Raw genomic sequence first — 22,551 nt, forward strand, 5'->3', positions numbered from 1 at the left:
GCATCATTTTCCTCATGAGAGGATGTAAACGTAATGTCAGCTAGACACCTAGCAACTCTGATAGTGCTACCTAGGCATTCACTGTTTTGATGATGGTGAGAATTCATTGTCAGGGAAACGTGTTTCCTACCATGCAAATGACAAGAAATACTCCTGAATCTTGGATTTTAAATGTTGGTTAACAGGAAAATGTGTCATCATCAGTTCACCTCACTCTCATTTTTGGTAAACATGGGAATCTTTGGGTGTCTCACGATTCGATTCGATTCGATTCGATTCTGATTCTAAGGGTCACGATTCGATAAAAAATCGATTCTCGATTCAAAACGTTCCTCAATTTTTTTTTGCTATTTTTAATTTGCTTTTTGAACACCAGACCTTGTGAAAAAGTTGAATGATGAGGATGTCTACAGACTATTATATCAGGGGCCATATTTCCCCCCAAAAGATGTACATTACACGTTGCAGATTTATTCAGGAGCAATATATTGGAACCATTTTAAACATGTACATAAACATAACATGTTTAAAAAAAACATGAACATTAAACTTGTTGTAAAACTCTACTTGCTTCGGATAGACACAGCTTTTCAAAACAACAGCTCTTGTTTATTTTCTGTTAACATAAAGCAGAAGTAAGTGATCCGGTGGTTTTGGCTAACTTCCTGTCAGCCGATGGAGTTAGCAGTCCCCGCTCTCGTCCCTACGTCACCACATTCACGCGCATCCCTTGGCTGTACACACAGAGAGGACCGCCCCTTTATGCCGTTCTCTCTCCTCATTGGATAAAGGTTGTAGGATACAAGGAAAGTTTTCTCCTCGGCTTACAGCAGAGCAGAGTGACTGACAGACCTGTGTTTCAGACCAAACACTCTATATAAGGGTGTATTCACACCTGCAGTGTTAGTGCGCACTAAATTTGGTCCAGTTTGGGTCAGTGTGAAAGCACATCGCACTCTAATGCGCACCAAAACTAGTGCGGCCTGAGGAGGTGGTCTCGGTTCGGCTCCAGCCGAATTCTGGTGCGCACTAGTTGATGTGTGAAAGCAACCGCACTCTGGTGCGACCCAACTGCCAGGCGAACTCAACACGTTTGAGCTAAAAGGGCTCCCGTAGTCGTTGATAACGGGTTAACGCAGCGGGGAGACCGTCCGGTGCTCCAGTCCTACGCAGTCTATGCTCTGTCCCCACAAACAAGGAGCAGCAGCGGGGCAGCCGGTCGGTGCGTGTCCGCTGAGTCCGCTAAGACACCGGACAGGTCGGTGGGTCCGTCTCTCGGGTCCGCAGAGCAGCTGATTACCGAGCAGCAGAGGTCCGCCCGTTAAAGGACAATTCCAGGCGAATTCAACTCAGGGGTGTATTTCAAGGGGGCAGTTGTGGGTCTGAGAAGTGAAGTTCACTTCCGCGTTCAAAAAACTGCAATCCCCTCGGCTTCCTCTGGGGGCTGGCTCCAGAAGGGAGCAACTCCAATTGAGCCCCATGTTAAAATAGCCGATTTTACAGCTTAAAAAAACATATTTACAGCCTGGTACATTTTATTTTTTTGGTCTCAACCGATAGTTTCTACCCCCGCACACACTCTGAGGGGGGTGAATTTTTTTTAAAACTCTACCGTTTTACTATTATTAGGTTTAAAGTTCTGGCCAATTAGGGCGCAGAACCGTTGAGTGACAGGTCCGGAGACCGCTGCTACGAGGCCAGTGGGCGGGCTCTCGGCCGGCCAACGGTCGCACCTCTCCAAATATGGCAAGTAGAATCCAACATGGCGCGGTTCAAACCCCCGTTGTAGCGGCACAAAACAGACTCCCCCAAACCAATGGGTGACGTCACGGGTGCTACGTCCATTCTTTTTACAGTCTATGGTGTATTTTCATATCATTTTAGGTCTAAAAGAATGAATCTGAAGATTTTCAGTTTAATCGCTCCTGTTTTGCGGTAGTTGCGTCTGTCCGCGCATCGCCACGGCAGCAATGAATGGGAGTGGATGTAAGTTCCGCTGTTTAGGCTGTTTCCAGCCCTCAAAGCCGCAATTTTTTTCCACAGACAGCATCAGATGGCTACTCAAACATGCACCGAGAAGTTTATTTACTTCAAGCAAGCCGACATGTTTGTAAAAGTCGATCTAATTCAAAGTCTCCCGGAGTTTCGCGCGAGCCCGAAGTTGCAGTGCTGGTGTATTCAGGCGCAGTAGGAGCTACCGCTTGTGTCATAAACACAGGAATATCAACTCTTTACTTGCTTGAAGTGTACATTTTTTTCCACAGACAGCGTCAGATGGCTACTCAAAGATGCGCCGAGAAGTTTTTTTTACTTGAAGCAAGTAAAGATAGTGCAGCAGATTAGTGAGACAATCGTTCACTTTGGTATAAAAGCATGAAATTTGGCACAGATACTCTCTAAGGGTCACTTTTTGGGAAAAAGATGTTGGCCACGCAAAAATTCAAAATGGCGCCCATTTTTTCAAGATGTTCTGTATTTAGTCTAGTAGGAAGAGGGGGGTATCATGTATCCCCTGGAAATATACTTCTAAACAGTGTTTCTAGATTGGAAAGAATGTGTAGAAAATGATGAGCTATGTTAAAAAGTTGTCAGAATGGCCCATGTATCATTTTTATGCAAATTAGTGCCGCCATTATCGGAAAAACCTAATTTCACTATATCTCAGCCAATATTGCAGATAACTGAACAAATAAGGTGTCTAGACCCATGTTTTGAGGGTCAGAGATCATAATAAAACTATTCATAAAGTGATCACATGTTAGTGGCATGCTAGTAAGCAAACCTAACCCTTTTACCAATTGCAAGACGCCAATATTGGAGATACCAAATAGACAGAGGTTGTTGTGTGTTTAATTAACCAAGGTTTATTTGTATCAAACATCATAATAGAACTCTTGTTGATAGGGCTGGGTATTGTTGAGAATCTCACGATTCGATTCGATTTCGATTCGGTAGGCCACGATTCGATTCGATATCGATTCGATTCGATATTGTTTGAAATGCTTTGATATCGATTCAGTATCAAGTAGAAATACACAAAAGATAATTTTTTTTATTATTATTATTTATTTTGTTTCATCCCCTAACTCGGGAGTAATAAAACATTAGCTCAATAATACCAGTACATGGTGCAAAAGTAAGACAGTGCTGTATTAGCACTAAACTAAAGTGCATGTAACTTAAATTATGTATATATTTCCACTTGGAAACTGTAAATAAATAACTCACAGCATTTGGGGAAAAAAAACAAAATATGAAAATATAAAATCAGCACAATAATACCAGTATGGTATACAAAAGTTTAAAAAAATATATGGCAGTGCTGTATTAAATATAATGTATTTATACTTAAATCATGTACAGTATTTCTTTCTTTCTTCTGAGCTAACAGTAACATGGCATCCTTGAACAATAACACATAAGACCCAGGTGCCTTAATATCTGGTTACAAACTAGATGTGTATACAAGTAAAACATCAGCACAATAATAAAACCAGTACAAGAGTAAACAGATAAATGTGCTGTATTACATGAAATGCAATCTACTGTAGGCCTATGTAAACTTAATTAATGTGATTTCTTCTGAGCTCACATGTTAATACAATAACTTATAAGAACCAGGTGCCTAATTTCTGGTTACATATGTGCACAAATAAAGAATCAGCACAATATCGTAACACCGGTATAAGATGTACAAAAGTAAAAAATAAAATAAAAATAACTGTGCTGTATAAAATGTAATGGAGGCCTATGTAAACTTAAATCATGTTTGTTTTTTCTTTTATTCACATAACGCATAAGTATCAGGTTCCTTCTGGTTACACATGTAGATTTTTGTTGAGGAAAATCAGCTGGTCTACGTGGTCTGGATGAAGTGCACTCCTTTGGGCCGTGACAATGTCACCAGCTGTAGAGAAAATCCTCTCAGCTGGAACACTTGTTCCGGGGATACATAGGTACCGTTTTGCTTGGCATGACAACAGGGGGTATTCCCCCTCATGTTCTCTCCACCACTGGAGTGGATTGGTGGAGAGTGGCAGCAGCTTTACTTGTTTGTATCTCATGACCTCATCCAGAGCTTTGTCGCTTGTGCTTCTGGACACTACTACTGGAGTATATGTGTTCCCCAGGAGATCAGCCAAAGCACAGGAGTCTCTTGCTTTTTTTGATGGGGGTCCACAGTCATCAGCTGGCTCTTCTTCCTGCTCCAGCACGTCATCTGCTGCACTTTCTGCTGCATTTATTGGCCCACCCTGTTGTAAAAGGAAATAAATTGCATTGAAATGAAGAAGCTTTATATTTCAATAGTTATACAGTTAGTTTTAAATCCATTGTGGGAGTGTGTATGATAGAAGCAAAATTATCAATAAAATAAAATGTGCCAGGCGTTCAAATAATTTCAGACCTGACTGCATAAGACAACAAAACAAAAATATTCTGTGTGCACAGTTGCACACACAGTTGGCATCTTAATTCAGTATAAATTTGTACTTACAGAGTCCTTCTCAGTTGCTAATGCATCAGTGATAGTGGTGAGATTGGCGAGGACTTCCTCACGCTCATCGTCAGACAGAAAAGGCAGGGCCTTGAAGCGTGGGTCCACAGCAGAAGCTAGGAGGAGTTCATCCTTCAGGCCCATGTACCTTGAAAATAAAGAGAAATTAATTGATTTTATAACAATAAATATATTTTCCCCTCATAATCATGAAATTCCAATTAAAATTAGTTTGTAGTGTATATACTGTAAAAAACAAAAAAACAAACAGACTGAATAAAAACAGGCCTAACAATGTCATGATGATGTAGAACAATAAATACCTTTTCTGGAGATCCTGGTGCACAGCAGATTTAATCTCCTTCACCATCCCAGAGTCACCGGGGGTCAGTTGCATTTCCTGCAGAAGTTTTGCTCTCAGGGGTGCAATGACAGACAGAGTAGGGGTACCTTCCTGAGACATCACCAAGGTGGCTTTCTTCAGTGGCTTCAGAGCCTGTGCGACATCCTCTGCTGCTGTTATGTCTGCCTCTGTAAGGGTGCACAGGTCCTTGTCCTGTTTTCGTACTTCAGGGGAAAGTAGAGCAGCAGACACAGCTGGTTGCTGCTCCAAAAATCTTTCCAGCATTTCTAATGCGCTGTTCCAACGCGTTGGTACATCCGTCACTAGTTTATGCTGTGGGAGATCCAGCAACTTCTGTTTTCTCTTGAGTGCATGACTGGCTAGCGAGCTTCGGTGAAAATAGGCGGAGATGCGCCTCATTCTGCCGAGAAGCCGTGAGACCGCAGGGATTTTAAGAGCAGCCTGAGAAGCTAAGTTGAGTACGTGGGCAAAGCAGCCAACATGCAAACACTCAATGAGACTGACAGCAAGCAGCATATTTGCAGCATTATCGGTGACGATTACCGGCCCTTTATCCTCCAACCCCCATTCATTCATTGCCTCCTTCAACAGGTTCGCTATATTGCTCCCTGTGTGGCTTTCATGCAGGGCTCTAGTCTGCAGAACATTTGACACTAGTGCCCACTCGTTTGAAATGAAATGCGAGGTAATGGTTACGTAGGAGTCTGTCGCCCTCGACGTCCAACCATCACATGAGAGAGCTCTGTCGATTTCAACAACTCCAAAACCGCAGACTTTTTCTCTTCGTACAGCTTCGGGACGGCGACTTCTGTCATATGTTTGCGTGTTGGTATGGCGTATCGTGGTTCGAGCGTGTTTACCATCTTCTTAAAACCCTCGTTTTCGACGACACTGTACGGCCGCAGGTCCTTGCATATGAAGACAGCCACTGACTCTGTTATCTTCTGTGCGCGGGCAGAACCTGGCGCCAGTTTGCACATAAGGGCTCTGTCGAGTTGTGTTTGTTTTGAATCCGCGGATTTAGCCATGGGTTGCTGCAGAACGTCTGCATGGTGTCGGCTCAGGTGATTCCGCAGGTTCGTCGTGTTGCTACAATATTTCAGAACCGCCTGGCAAATTTTGCACACCACCTTACTTTTATCTCTTTCTTGTGTTCCAGGTTTACACGGGAATACAAAATGAATCCACACGTCTGCTTTGTGGTTTGAAGGTGCTGGCTTAACGCTGCTGCTGCTACTCACTCCGGTCGCCATATTGTTATGGTTTGATTTAGTGCGGCCGCCGTCCGTACAGCGCGAATCACACGAGGATGTTGCTCACAGCGCCCCCACTGGCCAGAGCTTGAATCGATTCATAAGATTGCTGAATCGATATCGAATTGCAGGGAAAATAATTGCAATGCATTGCTGAATCGATATTTTTACCCAGCCCTACTTGTTGATGTGACCACTCTTCTCTTTCCCATGCCAGATAAACAGTCAAGTAAATGGTTCTCCACTAGGCATCACTCATCATCGTTTTCACTGAAGTCATCAGAGTTAAACTCATCCTCTCCTTCCTCTTTCTCCTCCTCTTCCTGTTCATGCTCTCCAGTGTCATGGGGATCAACCAGTGAAGTTGGTAGGATAGGGCCACAGGACCACACCTGTTTCAACACTCCTTCATCAGTCTTCATCCATCCCTGCCCCTCATCATTGGTTTTTCCAGAATAGGTTCATCAGCTGGCTTGCACAAGGCGACACGGTAGTTCACACGTCGGCCATGTGGCTTCAGAGCAGAGTGGCATGGAGGAAGGCGAGCCACGTCAACCTTAGGCCGAATTCCGATTCTCCCCTTAGCCCTAGCCCTTGGCCCTAACCCTTCGTTTTGCGCGTTCACGTGAAGTGGTAGGGGTGTCCCAATTCTGGTTCAGACGAGGGTTAGGGGGAAGGGGTAGGGCTATCTCGCCCTCGAAACGGAGATTTTTCAGGGGCACACTACGGACCGAGGGCTATGGCAAGTTTCCCAGAATGCATCTTGCGGCAACCGGCAGCTGATTTATTTCTCACTGTAGCGCTGTTATTACGTCATTTTGTTAAGTTTTAATATTTTTTCATGCGAGAAAGTAGCTGTTTAGATCCCAATGTGCGGTCGGTTTATCCACATGAGGCTGTTTAGACGTTTGCTCCGATGTTTTTCGGAGAAGTGAAGCTCCACGTTGGAGCCTCCACCTGTGGAGCAGATCAGCGGCTCGTCACGGAGACACCACCCCGTCCGGAGAGCTCGTCCCGGTAGAAAAGACGACCGCTAATTAACTTACCCGCAGGGTTTTAAAGGTTTACCGCCGCGTAGTTACATTCTTTTTAGAAGATAAATGCTCATCTCATTGATGAAATGTAACAATTGTCGCATTAATTTGCTTGAATTAAAAGTGAAGCTTCATGTGTTTTGGACACAGAAGCAGCACTGCCTGGGGGATCTGTAGCCTATACAGAAATCACCACATTTACATCAATAAATAAATGTTTTACAATGAACCGATCATTTTTCATTACATTTTATTTTATTTTATTAAGTTAACGTGGTTCTGAATAAAGGATTTGTGGCAAAAGCTTGTCACGTCTGCTTATGTGAAAGCCAGCAGAGACGACTGATGATGCATGTGATTGTTGAAGTGGTGTCCCAATTCGTAGGGGTTCCCTACTCCTTGTAGCTCCGTTTCAAGGGCAAGGGTTAAGGGCTAGGGGTAGGGGTAGGGATGAAAAATAGAATCGGAATTGGGCCTTAGACTTGCAAGTGAGTTTCTTGTCCTCCCCCACCATGTGGCGTAGCAACTTGGCACGGACAACATCCACTGAAGACTCACGACTCTGTCCAGGCGTCAGACAGGTGAATTGCTCCAACTGCCTCAGCATCTCAGGCTTGACACTCTAGCAGTCACTGAGTTGACTGAATACGTGAAACCTGGGATTCTTCTTCAAGGGCCCCACCTTCCTTCTCCCTTTGATGGCACTGGTACAGTCTTCTCCACTGAACCCAAGAAGAGTGGTGCGGTGGTCTTCTCCCAGGGATTCTGCAAGCTCAGAGATGTTGAGAAGTTGTTGGTGTTGGGTTAAAGAAGCTTCCTGGATCTTCACACTGTAGGGGTCTGATGAAGTCAGCTTTAGCAGCCTTGCCCACAGTTTCTGCTCGTACTGTAACACGTCCATATCAACATCAATGGGGACAGGTGCACCGGAAGCCAGGCAGTAGTAGTATTGCAGAATCCCTGGGAGAAGACCACCGCACCACTCTTCTTGGGTTCAGTGGAGAAGACTGTACCAGTGCCATCAAAGGGAGAAGGAAGGTGGGGCCCTTGAAGAAGAATCCCAGGTTTCACGTATTCAGTCAACTCAGTGACTGCTAGAGTGTCAAGCCTGAGATGCTGAGGCAGTTGGAGCAATTCACCTGTCTGACGCCTGGACAGAGTCGTGAGTCTTCAGTGGATGTTGTCCGTGCCAAGTTGCTACGCCACATGGTGGGGGAGGACAAGAAACTCACTTGCAAGTCTAAGGTTGACGTGGCTCGCCTTCCTCCATGCCACTCTGCTCTGAAGCCACATGGCCGACGTGTGAACTACTGTGTCGCCTTGTACAAGCGAGCTGATGAACCTATTCTGGAAAAACCAAAACCCTATGATGAGGGGCAGGGATGGATGAAGACTGATGAAGGAGTGTTGAAACCGGTGTGGTCCTGTGGTCCTATCCTACCAACTTCACTGGTTGATCCCCATGACACTGGAGAGCATGAACAGGAAGAGGAGGAGAAAGAGGAAGGAGAGGATGAGTTTAACTCTGATGATTTCAGTGAAAACGATGATGAGTGATGCATAGTGGAGAACCATTTACTTGACTGTTTATCTGGCATGGGAAAGAGAAGAGTGGTCACATCAACAAGAGTTCTATTATGATGTTTGATCCAAATAAACCTTGGTTAATTAAACACACAACAACCTCTGTCTAGACACCTTATTTGGTATCTCCAATATTGGCGTCTTGTAATTGGTAAAAGGGTTAGGTTTGCTTACTAGCATGGCACCAACATGCGATCACTTTATGAATAGTTTTATTATGATCTCTGACCCTCAAAACATGGGTCTAGACACCTTATTTGTTCAGTTATCTGCAATATTGGCTGAGATATAGTGAAATTAGGTTTTTTCGATAATGGCGGCACTAATTTGCATAAAAATGATACATGGGACATTCTGACAACTTTTTAACATAGCTCATCATTTTCTACACATTTTTTTTAATCTAGAAACACTGTTCAGAAGTATATTTCCAGGGGATACATGATACCCCCCCAGGGTTTCCCGCAGCGCTTTCCTGTTAAGGCGGCCGCCTTAACAACAAAGAGCTGCCGCCTAAACTAACATCTTAAAAAAAAAAAAATGTAGCGATATTCTTCGCCGCCGCCGCCGCCGCCGCCGCCGCCGCCGCCCCCCCCCCGTCGGACGATGGCCGCATCCTCTCACACACATACACACCACAGAGAAGCGCGCACGCATAACAGCAGCGCGTGTTGAAAGCGAAACTTTAATACGGCACGGCGCGCCCCCCCCCCGTCGATCGATCCCCCCCCCCCCCCCCCCCCCCGTCAACAGCTCTCCGCGCTCCCCCCCCCCCGTCAACAGATCTCCGCGCAACCCCCCCCCGCCCCCGTCAACAGATCTCCGCGCTACCCCCCCCCCCCCCCCCCCCCCGTCGACAGGTCAGACACCACCTTAACTAACAAATTTTCTGGGGGAAACACTGCCCCCCTCTTCCTACTAGACTACAGAACATCTTGAAAAAATGGCCGCCATTTTGAATTTTTGCGTGGCCAACATCTTTTTCCCAAAAAGTGACCCTTAGAGAGTATCTGTGCCAAATTTCATGCTTTTATACCAAAGTGAACGATTCTCTTGAAATATGCAATTAATCTGCTGCACTAAGAGTTGATATTCCTGTGTTTATGACACAAACGGTAGCTTTTCCCACTGCACCTGAACACACCGAGCACCGCAGCTGGGTCTCGCGCGAGACTCCGGGAGACTTTGAATTAGATCGACTTTTACAAACATGTCGGCTTGCTTGAAGTAAATAAACTTCTCGGTGCATGTTTGAGTAGCCATCTGATGCTGTCTGTGGAAAAAATTGCGGCTTTGAGGGCTGGAAACAGCCTAAACAGCGGAACTTACATCCACTCCCATTCATTGCTGCCGTGGCGATGCGCGGACAGACGCAACTACTGCAAAACAGGAGCGATTAAACTGAAAATCTTCAGATTCATTCTTTTAGACCTAAAATAATATGAAAATACTAGAGGTCGACCGATTAATCGTCGGCGCCGATAGGACATTTTACAAACTATCGGAATCAGCGGAACTTGGCTCCGATAGTGGCCGATGGCTGCAGTTTTTTCCACAGCGCCATAAACTGCTTCTTCCCTGCCGCTGTCTGTCTCTCTGATCACTGAGGGGCGGGGCTGCTCTTCACACACACACACAGAGCAGGGGAGAGAGAGAGACGGGGCATGTGAAGCAGCAGCAGCAGCGGAGAAGTGACCCAGGTGAGGGAAGGTGCGGTGCGACCGCACTAAGAGAGAGGCGGCAGGTGGAGGGGCTGACTGGAACGAAACTCTCTTGTTATTTAATGAGAAACACTGTAGTATTTTCTCTTAATCATATGTACAGGGTTCCTGCATAGATAATTTGGTGGTGGCTGCCACGCTAAATATCTCACCGCCACCAGCTCACGAGTCAGTGTTTTTTTTTTTTTTTTCCCCTCCGGCTTTTTGTGCTTTTATTTTGAAAGGACAGCTAGAGAGAGACGGGAAGGAGGAAGAGAGAGCGCCGCAGAGTTGGGGCAGACGCACAATAATGGCTCTTTACACTACAAAGTTGGGCTCTATGGGCTCTACTCGACTTGGTTTAGGTCCAAGGGGGCAGTTGTCGGTCTGAGAAGTGAAGCTCACTTCCGCGTTCAAAAAACTGCAATCCCCCCGGCTGTCGCTGGGGGCTGGCTCCAGAAGGGAGCAACTCCAATTGAGCCCCATGTTAAAATAGCCGATTTTACAGCTTAAAAAAACATATTTACAGCCTGGTACATTTTATTTTTTTGGTCTCAACCGATAGTTTCTACCCCCGCACACACTCTGAGGGGGGTGAATTTTTTTAAAACTCTACCGTTTTACTATTATTAGGTTTAAAGTTCTGGCCAATCAGGGCGCAGAACCGTTGAGTGACAGGTCCGGAGACCACTGCTACGAGGCCAGTGGGCGGGCTCTCAGCCGGCCAACGGCCGCACCGCTCCAAATATGGCAAGTCAAATCCAACATGGCGCGGTTCAAACCCCCGTAGTAGCGGCACAAAACAGACTCCCCCAAACCAATGGGTGACGTCACGGACGCTACGTCCATTCTTTTTACAGTCTATGTTTAGGTCCTGTTCCATAACAGCCGAGTTCCTCCTCAGCGGGGACGGGGTCGTCATATCACGGCCGCTACGTGCGTCTCGCCCTCTTTTTTCTCTCCTCCCGTCAGCTCCAAACACACTCGTCCGCAACTCGATCACGATCTTTACAGCGTGGTTTTTCTTTTTACAGTCTATGGGTTTTCCACACAGTAGGCTAATTGTAGTGAAACAGTCACCTGTTAATGTACGGCGTAACCACACCACGAGCTAACGTGTCCTGTTTAGTTACAGTCTCCTCTCCTGCAGCGTCACGTCACTACAGCTGTTCTGATGTAAACAAACTAACGTGTGGAGTTTGGCTGTTCGTCACTCACAGGGTCCAGGGATGATTCAGTGTCCCACATCCTTTAGTTTTACACTAGCTAATAGCTATATGTTATTATTAAAAAAAAAAAAAACTATTAATATATAATTTTTTTTTTTTTTCGCGGGGGGGGGTAGGCTATCGGCCGATTAATCGGCTATCGGCTTTTTCCTGCTCCAAATTATCGTTATTATATCGGAATTAAAAAATCCACTATCGGTCGACCTCTAGAAAATACACCCCTGAGTTGAATTCGCCTGGAATTGTCCTTTAACGTTTAACCGGGAACTAACGGGACCGAGCTGGATGAACGCAACCGGAAACCAGCCGGAAGTACCAAACGGAGTTATACATGCAAACAATATAGAAATAAATGACAGAGCTACTAACAACCGGCCCTACTTGAGTCTCCATCATGAAAGTTTTATCAATCAGCGGTTCCAGATTTCAACCGGTAGTCATGGAGACATGACGCTCTCCAAGTTTGGTCCCGAGTGACAAAAAGCAGGTGTGAACGCAACCGCACTAACTGAAAAATGAAACAATGTATCATTTTAACATTTGGTGCGCACCAGGGTGCGCACTAAACAGGTGTGTATACACCCAAGATTCTCTGCTCTGAGGTGAATTGTACAGCAAGCATGAGCAAATAGATGACACATTATTTCTTAATAGTGTTAACAAAGTGCTTCATACTTGTTCTGCAAAACATGCACACAGTAGTGCAGGGTTTTCCCTGTGTTTTTTTGAGACCAATGTTGCACATCCTGACAGCTGAGATTATAACTCTAGGTATTGTCCCTCCTCTACTAAATATGACAGGAGGCTGGAAATCACAGGACATGTCTGTTCTGTCCTGAAATATGTGTTTCTCTTCTATAATACACATTCTACATCTTGGAGGCGACGTCTTTCCACACACAGCTTCCCTCAACCCAAAACAATGTGCGGAGCACAGTTGTGGCTCCGCGGCGCACAGCTCGGACCTACTTCTCCCGCTGTGTCCTGGTTCCTCCTCGGGCTGTGTCTCTACTGTTTCACATGGAGCTCTGTATGATGACGCACGGCCGCATTGATGGGTCATATTTGCTCCATGCCAGACGATGTTGTGTTACTGTTTGTGGGGGATCGCGTGACCACCACGTGACTGAATCCTGGCCACTGATTGGCTTTTCAGGCATGAATCTGGCGAGCTCAGTTAGCGTCATGGCTTGCTGCAACGCTGCGTACGGAAGTGAGTGCGTGTATTCGGACGGAGGAAACGTGAATTGATTTTTGAAGATTATGAATCGATTTAGAATCATAGAGGATAAGAATCGCGATTCTTACATGAATCGATTTTTTCTCCCACCCCTAGTAAACATACAGCTCTGAAAAAATGAAAATCCAAATCATTATGTAGCCTCTGGATCTGGATGCAGCACCGTGGCTGTCCACTGCTCCTCAGGGAAAGAATCTCACTGTACAAGTTGTATATGTGACAAATAAAGTAGCTTTACCTTTACCCTTAAACTGATCATTTTGAAGTGGTCTCTTTCATTTTTTCTAGAGATGTTTATTTTTTTTTATGGAATTCTGCTCGTCTCTCCAGGGGCTGCTGCTCGTCACACAAGTGGAGGCCACCGGACGGGAGCTGTGTTAACCCCCCGAGGAGCATGAGTGATGACCTCGGTGGTGTTGGTCGACACTGGTGGGACAGTGGTGGAGTACGTCACAGCGGAAGAGGACCCCCAGCAGGTGGGTTGAACACAGAGTGGTCATTACTATATTTAGTCCTCAGTAGTTACTCTGAAAGTTTTATTATTACATCTTACACAGTTGTGGGCAAAAGCACACTGATAAAAAATCTGTCCACATAGTTAAATCTACCTATGTGATTGACTTCTACCATGATTTCACACATAGGCATACTCACAGACTTACATCAGTGCCTCTTTTCTCATCTCTAGACCTCTTTGTTTCTGATGAAGGTTTGCAGTGGACTTTGATTGTGTTGCTCTTTTTTTGTCCATGGTTGCCTGCTCCCAGCAGGAGGGAGAGTGTGAGGTGGACCTGGAGCTGGAGGGAGAGGTAGAAGGCGAGTGTGAAGCTGAAGAGGCCTATGAAGAGGTGCAGGTCAGAGAGGAGGCCGAAGACTACCCAGCAGTTATAGTGGAGGAGGTGCCCGGTGCCAGCCTGACCGAGGAGCAGAGTTACTCCGCCCAGGTGTTGGTGTACGATGACGGGGCGTACCTGATGCAGGAAGTGGGCGACGAGCAGGAGGTGGAAACAGAAGGTGAGGTATAAATATGTCTGTATTTATCAGAGACTGGATTTCATGTGTAACTTTTTAAATCTTCACTCTGCTGCTGCTGCTGCTGCACTACATAACAGTCTCTGTTACAAGGTCACACACCCCACTAGTACCCAGAATGCTCAGTAGGTTCGTTACCGTTAATTGTCGGTGCAAGCTATTTTTAGAACGGCAGAGCAGAGCCACGAGCTGCTCAGAGCTACGGTACGGAGGCTCATGGGGTTTCCCTCATCAAACTCATCAAATACACAATCCAACAACTCCACAACGCTCTGGTGGACAAGTTGTGACCTGCACATTCACCACGCTATGAGATAATAACAGAATGTTACCAGACAGAGTTGTTTTCGAGGTAAATTCATCTAAAACCACTGATGCGAGTTCCTGCCGAGGGCAGTTTTTCAGCAAGCAGTCTCTGCATTTACCTCTAAAACAACTCTGTCTTGTGACGTTCCATTATTATCTCATAGCGTGGTGAATGTGCAGGTCCACCAGAGCGTTGTTGGATTGTGTATTTGATGAACTTGATGAGGGAAACCAAGAAATCCCATGAGCCTCCGTAGTGTAGCTCTGAGCAGCTCGCGGCTCTGCTCCGCCGTTCTAAAAATAGCTTTCACCGACAATTAAAGGTAACGAACCTACTGCTATGACTATAGGGATTATGGCAATGGGCCAATTTGCCAAAATGTTGAACTATCCCTTTAATGCATTGGTAGCAGGATAGTTGTATTACATGCTTAAATAGTGGGGCTGCTTAAGTCCATTTTTGAGCCGAATCGTTCACTTCATGGTACAAGCACCAAATTTGGTACAAATGATGTCCAGGACATACCTTCTAATAAAAGTACGTTGCCCAGCTGAAAATCCAAGAGGGCCGCCAGTTTTCAAGATGGCCGCCTCGTCAAACGCCAAAAAAAGGTTTTCGAGGTAGAACTTGAATTAACAGAAGAATGTTAATGATCCAAGCATCAAAATGAATGTATTATGACTGGAATAACTCGATGGTGTCAATTGAATTCCAATATGGCCACCAATTTTCAAGATAATGGCTATTAAATGACTAAAAAGTAGCGTTTTCGCGTTTTTTCTTCAGTTTTCTGCAATGATCTTAAGTGAAAATCTGCAGAATTCTGAGGGATGTGTTTTTTGTGTGAATCATTTGTGAAAATGTGTCCAAACTTTTGACTGTCACTCACCACACACACACACACGCACACGCACACACACACACACATACAGCAACACAAGCGTTCTTTACTGAAATAAAAGTACTAATTTAGCAATATAAATGATAATTCATTAAAATTCTGTGGTCAACATTTATTGGTTAGTAATTTTTTATAAGAGTGATGTCAAAGCACAACCAGGGCACACTGGTGACATCACTGCTGTGAGACTCAGCATGGGGTTCAGTGTCAGCTTGTAGTGTACTAACTGTAGTTGTAGTTTACTAACTGTTGTAGTGGTGTACTCACTGTAGTTGTAGTATACTTTAGTGTCCCAAATGCTATCTAATAAGCCCCTGTATAGACTCAACTAGAAGTTTAGTTAGTTGTAGTATTGTAGTTAGATAGCCGCACCTGAATTGACAGGATGTGCCAGCGCGGGATAGCCGAGCCAAGGGTAACGGGGCTTTAGTTACCTGGATGGTGTACAGATCGCACGGGATTTATGGCACTGGATGAACGATCGGGCTAGGTGTAGGGCACCAGATACTTGAACCTAGTTGTATCCCATATTCCAATGTGCTATGATATTTTGTATGTTTGGGTGGTAAAAGGATAATCCCTCGACCTTCAACTGTATAAGATGTCTGCCGATAATCCATTGAGTTGTGCTACTAAAACTGACTGGAGCAAGTGTTGCCTCTGTCAGACAGATACAAAAGCTATGCTTTGACACCTTTTCTGTGTTTTTATACCGTTATCTAAAAATTAAAAGAAAAAAATGATAATAAAGAAAAAAATAGCCTATACAAAAAAAAAAAAAAAAAAATGGGGGAGACAAAGACAGCCTCTACGTGGCCTCCCCTACAAGTAGCTTACAGGTCCAAAAGCTTTAAGTGAAACTAATGTCTTTGGGCTCTACTTTCGTGAACTAGGTGCAGGTGCAGCGGATCAGGCCTGCGCCTCGCCTTCGCTTCTCCAACGGGGAGTGGTCAGGAGCAGATTGCGATTTTCCTTCGAAACGCAGCGGAGCGCATCCCGCCTACTTCCCTCCCACCGGCGCAAATGGCATAGAGGGAGGAGAGAAGGCGTGGAGTGGGTTTGACACAGCCGAGTCAGATCTTCACCAATCAAATGAGCTCCTCTCCTCGCCTTTCAATCCGCCGCGCGCGCAAGGCGGACGTTTGATTTCACCGTGGAAGAGAAGATGTGAATCAGCACCTACAGATTACAGCGGGGACAGCTCTCCATTCCGACACCCCTCCACTTCGACACCCCGCTGTTCCGAAATAGCCCCACTTCGAAACACCGCTACTCCGACACCCCCTCCTCCCCCCCACAGCTGTCCAAGGTGCTGAACCGCGTGACGTTGTTTACATTCTGCTTTGTGGCTTGTCTGTGAAACGTGCGCTGCTTAGGGACTGGGCAGATCTGTCCCACTTGCTTTCTCCCCGACTCCGTTGTTGGAGATCTCCCACACAGTAATAGAAATACACTTTTTTTCTTTTTCTCCCCCCCTGCTCCGCTCGAGCACGGCTGAAGCCGGCTTGAGCTCACACGGGCGCGAGGCTGCTGCAGCCGCCGCTCGCACTGACAGCTGACTGAGGGAGATGCTTTGGTTGGGCTTAGGCAATGAAGAAAGGAGTTGGTTAAGTTTAGTAAAAAAGACCAGGTAGAGGCTAGACAGGCTAGAAGCATAATGAACGTTATATGTCATTAATATGAAGTATTTGCTTGTTTTGCAGTTAATTATGCACATGATCCGTTTGACCCCAAAAAGGAAAAAAGGATCAATGCGCACTGCGCGCTGGGGGTTTCCCCCAATAGCCTTTTCGGAGTAGCGGGGTCTTTAGAAAAAATAGAAAACCCCGCTATTACGATGAATGGAAGTCTATTGTCGGAAAGGCGGGGCTTCGGAAAGGCGGGGTGTAACCGATTACAGCATAGACATTCAGCACATCTATATCGATTGTCCCGTCACACTGATGACAGATCAAAGGCTGCACAGATGAAAGATGAGGATGGATTACTGCTGTGTTGACACTACACGATTATCTGCTATATTTATGTATTTACTTATTGATTTATTGAGCCGCATCGTCACGCGACCATAACAAATAAAACTGAAAACAAATAAACTATCATCTCTCACAGCAAACCACAATCAGCCTGGCATCATAGTGAGCAGATATTAACATCTCCCCTCTCAGGTAAATTCTAAAGAAAAAAGAAAAAGAGAGACGCTCTGTGATGCTTCCGTTACACACAGCTGTTTGTTTATATTGTGATCTGTGCACACGTGTTTAAATATAGGTTACTAAATATGAGTGTCTTTATTAATGGAAAAGGGGTGTGTGTGTTTTGTTTTTTGTTTTTTTTTACTGGGCAACAGCTCTCAATCTGTCAGAGCAAGTGAGACGGGAGGAAACTGATGTTCTGGTCCGGTCCAAGCTGGCAGTGTCCGGTCGCGCGAACAGACCTCACGGGCTGATGATGCAAAAGTAGTCTGGGAGGGAGGAGGGAGGAGGAGGGAGCAGGTCTATCTATCTATCTAACCTATATTTAAACACGTGTGCACAGATCACAGCATAAACAAACAGCTGTGCGTAACGGAGGCATTTCAGTTTTATTTGTTATGGTCGCGTGACGATGCGGCGCTGGCCCCTAATAAATCAATAAGTAAATAAATAAATAAATAGCTGATAATCTGCAACGGCACAGTGTGTAGTGTCAACACCTGCTCTTGGGACATCCACGGCTGTCTCAGTCCCTCCCTGGTTTCATCTGTGTTAATTCAGTCAGGCTGAGTTTCCATTACGCAAGCCTTTGATCTGCCATCAGTGTGACGGGACAATCTATATAGATATAGGTGTATGTGCTGATTCAGATACAATAAATAGGGGTTATTGTGATGATTATTATTATTATGATTATTGTTAATTGCATTTAAATGTGCCTGGAAGTGTGGAAATCTGCCTGTGGGGTCTTGGTGACGTGTCTGCACTGCGCGCTGGGCAGTCAAATTGCCACTGCGCTGGCTGCGCTTCGCCTTGCGCTGAGAGTAGACCAGGTTGGAGCTGGCGAGCTTTCAGCGCACTCTCCGCGCGGTCTATCGGCAACAAATTGTCACTGCGCCACGGCGAATCTGTCGACATCTCCCCCTGCTGCGCGACCACTCCCATCTCAGCGCACAGCAGTCTGCCAATTTACCGAATCCGCTGCGCACCTTGTTGCACTGGACGATAATACCACTTCGCCAGCTGCGTCAGGGCTCGCTTCGCTGCGCCACCCTGAGTTGCGCCAAGAAATTAGGGCCCCTAGTTTGTGAGTGTTTTTTTCATTTAATTCGCATTGTATCATCATAATATTCAATAATTTTGATTTTCTAAATGCAGAGTTGTATTTCTCATGTGCAAAAACACATATTTCAATGTATAAACCATCAGAATAGGACTATTCAATCAAAATATAGTTCAAACGCTGTTTCAAACCACTTCGAATGGCGGCCATCTTGAAAAATGGTGGCCACTTTGTTTGTTCAAGTGGGCAACGTACTTTTATGAGATAGTAGGTCCAAAAGCACTTGTGTACCAAATTTGGCGCTTGTACCAGAAAGTGAACGATTTTTCATTAATGTGCTCCACTAAAAGAACTGTTTTTGTGTGTGTCTGTGATCTTTATTTCCAGTGTTGATAATGTGTTACCTTGGCTTTGTTCACTGTCCTGTATTTCATTTATGCATCTTTTCTTTCTCCGTATCCTCACCACGGCTTCAGACCTGCTTGGGCTTACAAGCTGGAAAACAATTGCAGTCTATTTGAGCAGTTTGAGGATGCATTCAACATTTAGTGAGTTCACAGGAATATAAAGCCAATGTATATGTGTTTGATTCCTTTACTCAAACTTAGAAAGTGTTGCTTTTGTTTGTTGTGGTTGAGCTGAAATTGCCACTAGTGATGCAATCTGGTTAGGTTGGCTATGAGGGCTACAGACCTCTGTGTCCATGTGCTGCCACCTGGTGGCTGTTTTTGCACACAGACACCTCTTCATAAATAGAGAAGGTGTATTAGTTCAGTAATCAGCTCAGTCATTAATCCCTTCTTAATGGTGAGTAATGTCTGTGCCTCTGCAGTATTTGTAAGTATAGGACAGTCAGACAGACACTATATAATTTTTAAATCACATTTTGCACACAATATAATTTCAAAGTATCTTCAAGGATGAATAACGTGTGATAATTATGTTTTTACACCACTACATAGTCTTCACCATTTTGCTTATTGTGTGCTTGGATGTCTGATCTTTTGACAAAACAGGTCTAACATATAAAATGTGCTGTTTCTAGCATGAGGATAAAGTGATTTCATATGTTGGAGTAAAACTGGAAATGTGATGGTACCAGGCTCCCATCACCAGGCAATGTGACGATTAGTTAAAGGATCATAGGGCAGGATTAATGAGAACGGCCAGTGACGCGACGGCCGCTGCGCGTAACTACAGCAACCAGCGAAGCCACCGGCACGGGAGCGCGCACAGACTCTTCGCTGTTTACTTTACTCTTTACAGTCTTTCCTATCTAGGGAGGGAGGGGGGGTATTTTACTGTAGGTTCTCTCTCTCTCACACACACACACACACAGACAGACAGACAGACAGACAGACACACACACACACACACACACACCTGCCTCTTCACTGTGCTGCAGCAGGAGGCTGCTTGTCTGTTCCTCTGAGCTCCTCTGCATGGATCTGTATGGGCTCCTACTCCTACAGGCCGGTACTGAGAATTAACGCGCCGGGTCCGGGTGTCGGACCGCATCTGTCAGGGTCCGCGGTCCCATGAAAACCAATCAACACCGGACATATTCATGATTTCATTAAAAAAAAAAAAAAAAACGGACGCGTCGCGGACACGCCGGCCAGGACGTGAAAAGTGGACGTGTCCGGGCAAAAGAGGACGTTTGTCCACCTGCCTGATAACGTTGTTAAAGTTATAACGTCGGCTTTTAACTGCTAGCTGGTGGTTCAGAGCGATTGATATAACAGGGAGTGTCGCCACTCTGTTACTATATCAATCGCTCTGCCGCGGTTGCCCTCTTCATGTCTCCATTCCATTGATCCATTCGAAGGCAGTCGTGGACGCGCTGACGTCAGGTCCGCCGGCCAGCGCGCGAAATTCACCCCCTGAATAGCAGCGCATTTTGCAGCACAGACCCCGTTCAGGGCAATCGAGAGATACGCAGATGGGCTCGTTCTTTTTGGTTTTGAACGCTTCCTCACCCATTATTATTTAAAAAACGTAAAACGCATGGGTATTTTCCGGTATTTTCTCACAAATCCTGCCCTATGATCCTTTAAATTAAGTAGTGTTGAGAATGACACACTGAAATACCTTAATTTACATCTGTAAAGGCTCATGCAGAAAGAGAATTACATTGAACAACAGAAGAGGTGCAGATAAAGCATCCCATCACACTGTACTGCATATTTATGGCAAACAAGACTATGTGATACTAAAATGGGGTCATGTTTATAACATTTAATATTCTGTGTGGGTGGCACACATATATTGCCTTGTGAATTATTAATGTTTTACACTTTCCACATTCAAATTAGGTAGACATTAGTTAATGTTGACTGGTATTGTTTAAACTTGACCTTTCACAGTTCAGTGTTTCCTATTGAACACGAAGAAATGTGAATTACAGAAGTGACATACACTGTCAGCAAACACATATTGGTAAATTCATTAACTTCTAGGTTAGTATTTTTTTTAATTTTTTTGCATCAAACCAATTATGTACAAGGTATTAAAATACATGCTGTGAAATAATCCCACAGGTAATCACAGTTAAACACAAAACATTTGTGTTCTGATTGTTTCAAAAAGAAGTCATGCACAGTCGTTTTATTGTACAAACAGTGGCTTTGTTGCATTAAACTTAGAAGAATTTGCCCAATGCTTTTACAACAACAGTGATCCTCCTGGTCCCGGCTTTACTTGACGTACTCACTACGCAAGCGAGGGGAGGGCGAAGGAAGGATTTCCTGTGTCGGCGGCGGAGGGATACATCTCGCTCGCCGTGATGCGTCGCGTTGAAATCGAGATTTCCCATTTAGCGGCGGAGTGATCCGCGCTAGTAGCTTCCCATACAATTCAGTGAGAAGTCAATGTGAATCTGCAGCAAGGGGAAAACATGGCGACTTCACAGCATGGGGGGCACGCAAACCAGCTCGATCTACTCATCAGAGCCGGTAACGTAACTTTATATAGTTGTAGCCGTGATACGGGAGCTTACTTTAACGGGCGGCGTGTGTTTTTGACTTGGGCTGCTGAGCCTCAGTCCTCTGAGGAGTACGCTGAAGTAATGGAGGGCAATCAGGAAGTGATCACCTTGGTAGCAACCTGCATGGCGATGCTACACGGTTTATCAAACCCGGTTTAAGAGGGGAAAAACTTCCGCAGGGCCCGTCAGTCTGCATTGTCGGACATATGTCTGCACGAAGTGTGTTTTGCATGTAGCAGCAGATGTGTCGCACGGCGGCGGGATGTTGAATAACGGTCTGCAGATCGGCTCTGCACAACCAGGAAGTGTAAAGATGTTGTCTTTCCTACGTCTTTGCCACGCTGTCTGAGTCGGAAGGACATGTGGGTTTATTTTTACTAGCACAAACCCGGCACACACCGTCACATATCACCTTTCGCTGCTTTTTGTGATTGACGTGAGTTTTAGTATTTGACCGTAGCGGACTTTAGTTTGTTCCGTTTGTTGGAATAATCTGAATAATAGTAATCTCCATCAATAACAAGCCTTTAGTCCCAAAATGATGATTGTGTAATATTATATTTCGCGGTTTGAAGCTTTGATGAGCTGATAGGTCACATTCCCCGTGTCAAATGTTGGGATATATCTGTTGGATGTTTTTTCCGTGATCGTGTTGTGCTCTGTGTGACTGAAGCGTGGGACGGCCTGGTTCACTCGCTTTCTTCCTTGTACTTGTTCCGAGTGCGGCTTCAGCCCGGACTATGTTGACCTACAGAAACACACTTTATGTGATTTAATGTATGTGTTAACCGTTTCTGTGAACGTACATTGCGTCGTGAAAAAAACTGCCCCGTTCCCACGTATGTTTAATCGTAACATTTAAAGTATTTTGTCCCGTTTCGATGGCGGAAGCATTGTTTATGTGAGGGGTGGGGTGTGGCTCAGATTGACTTTCTCCGCTGCCCAATAGCGCGCGGGGTGCTTTAAAACGTCAGCAGGAACGAGCCAATCAGAGGCGAGGAGCTCATTGAGTGACAAGGGGATTTGTGAGCTTCTTCGAAGAGAACTGGAGGGAAAGGACGAGGAGTGTAAACACGGAAGTCATCGGGAGGCAGCACTACTTTTTGTCGGACTTGCTGCTATTCTTGGCGCCTTTACATTGTAGTTTATGTTCATAATAGACATTTTC

The 22,551-nt window shown here is 45.2% G+C and overlaps 2 protein-coding genes across 4 annotated transcripts in view; one reads left to right on the top strand and one right to left on the bottom strand.

The window, feature by feature from the left end:
- elf2b (E74-like factor 2b (ets domain transcription factor)) overlaps window positions 1-22,551 on the top strand; it is a 38,059-nt gene that overhangs the window by 8,000 nt on the left and 7,508 nt on the right. The window contains exons 2-3 of one of the 3 annotated variants that reach the window (XM_085766640.1): window positions 13,230-13,375; window positions 13,667-13,913. In XM_085766640.1, the coding sequence (XP_085622766.1) occupies window positions 13,301-13,375; window positions 13,667-13,913 (322 nt within the window). In that variant the 5' untranslated portion in view covers window positions 13,230-13,300. Of the gene's footprint in view, window positions 1-13,229; window positions 13,376-13,666; window positions 13,914-21,105; window positions 21,352-22,551 lie in introns of those variants that run through there. The other 2 variants (XM_085766724.1, XM_085766815.1) reach the window with 2 other exon arrangements.
- LOC146991389 (E3 SUMO-protein ligase ZBED1-like) lies at window positions 4,662-5,435 on the bottom strand. The gene has a single exon (XM_085788891.1). The coding sequence runs from the start codon at window positions 5,433-5,435 to the stop codon at window positions 4,662-4,664; it is 774 nt and encodes a 257-aa protein (XP_085645017.1).

Source organism: Trachurus japonicus, chromosome 1, assembly GCF_045865225.1.
Source record: "Trachurus japonicus isolate A0001 chromosome 1, Traja_1.0".
Taxonomy (NCBI): domain Eukaryota; kingdom Metazoa; phylum Chordata; class Actinopteri; order Carangiformes; family Carangidae; genus Trachurus; species Trachurus japonicus.

Bases quoted from the DNA above. Each gene is read 5' to 3' on its own strand.
- LOC146991389 (XM_085788891.1), bottom strand. From the start codon at position 5,435: ATGAATGAATGGGGGTTGGAGGATAAAGGGCCGGTAATCGTCACCGAT.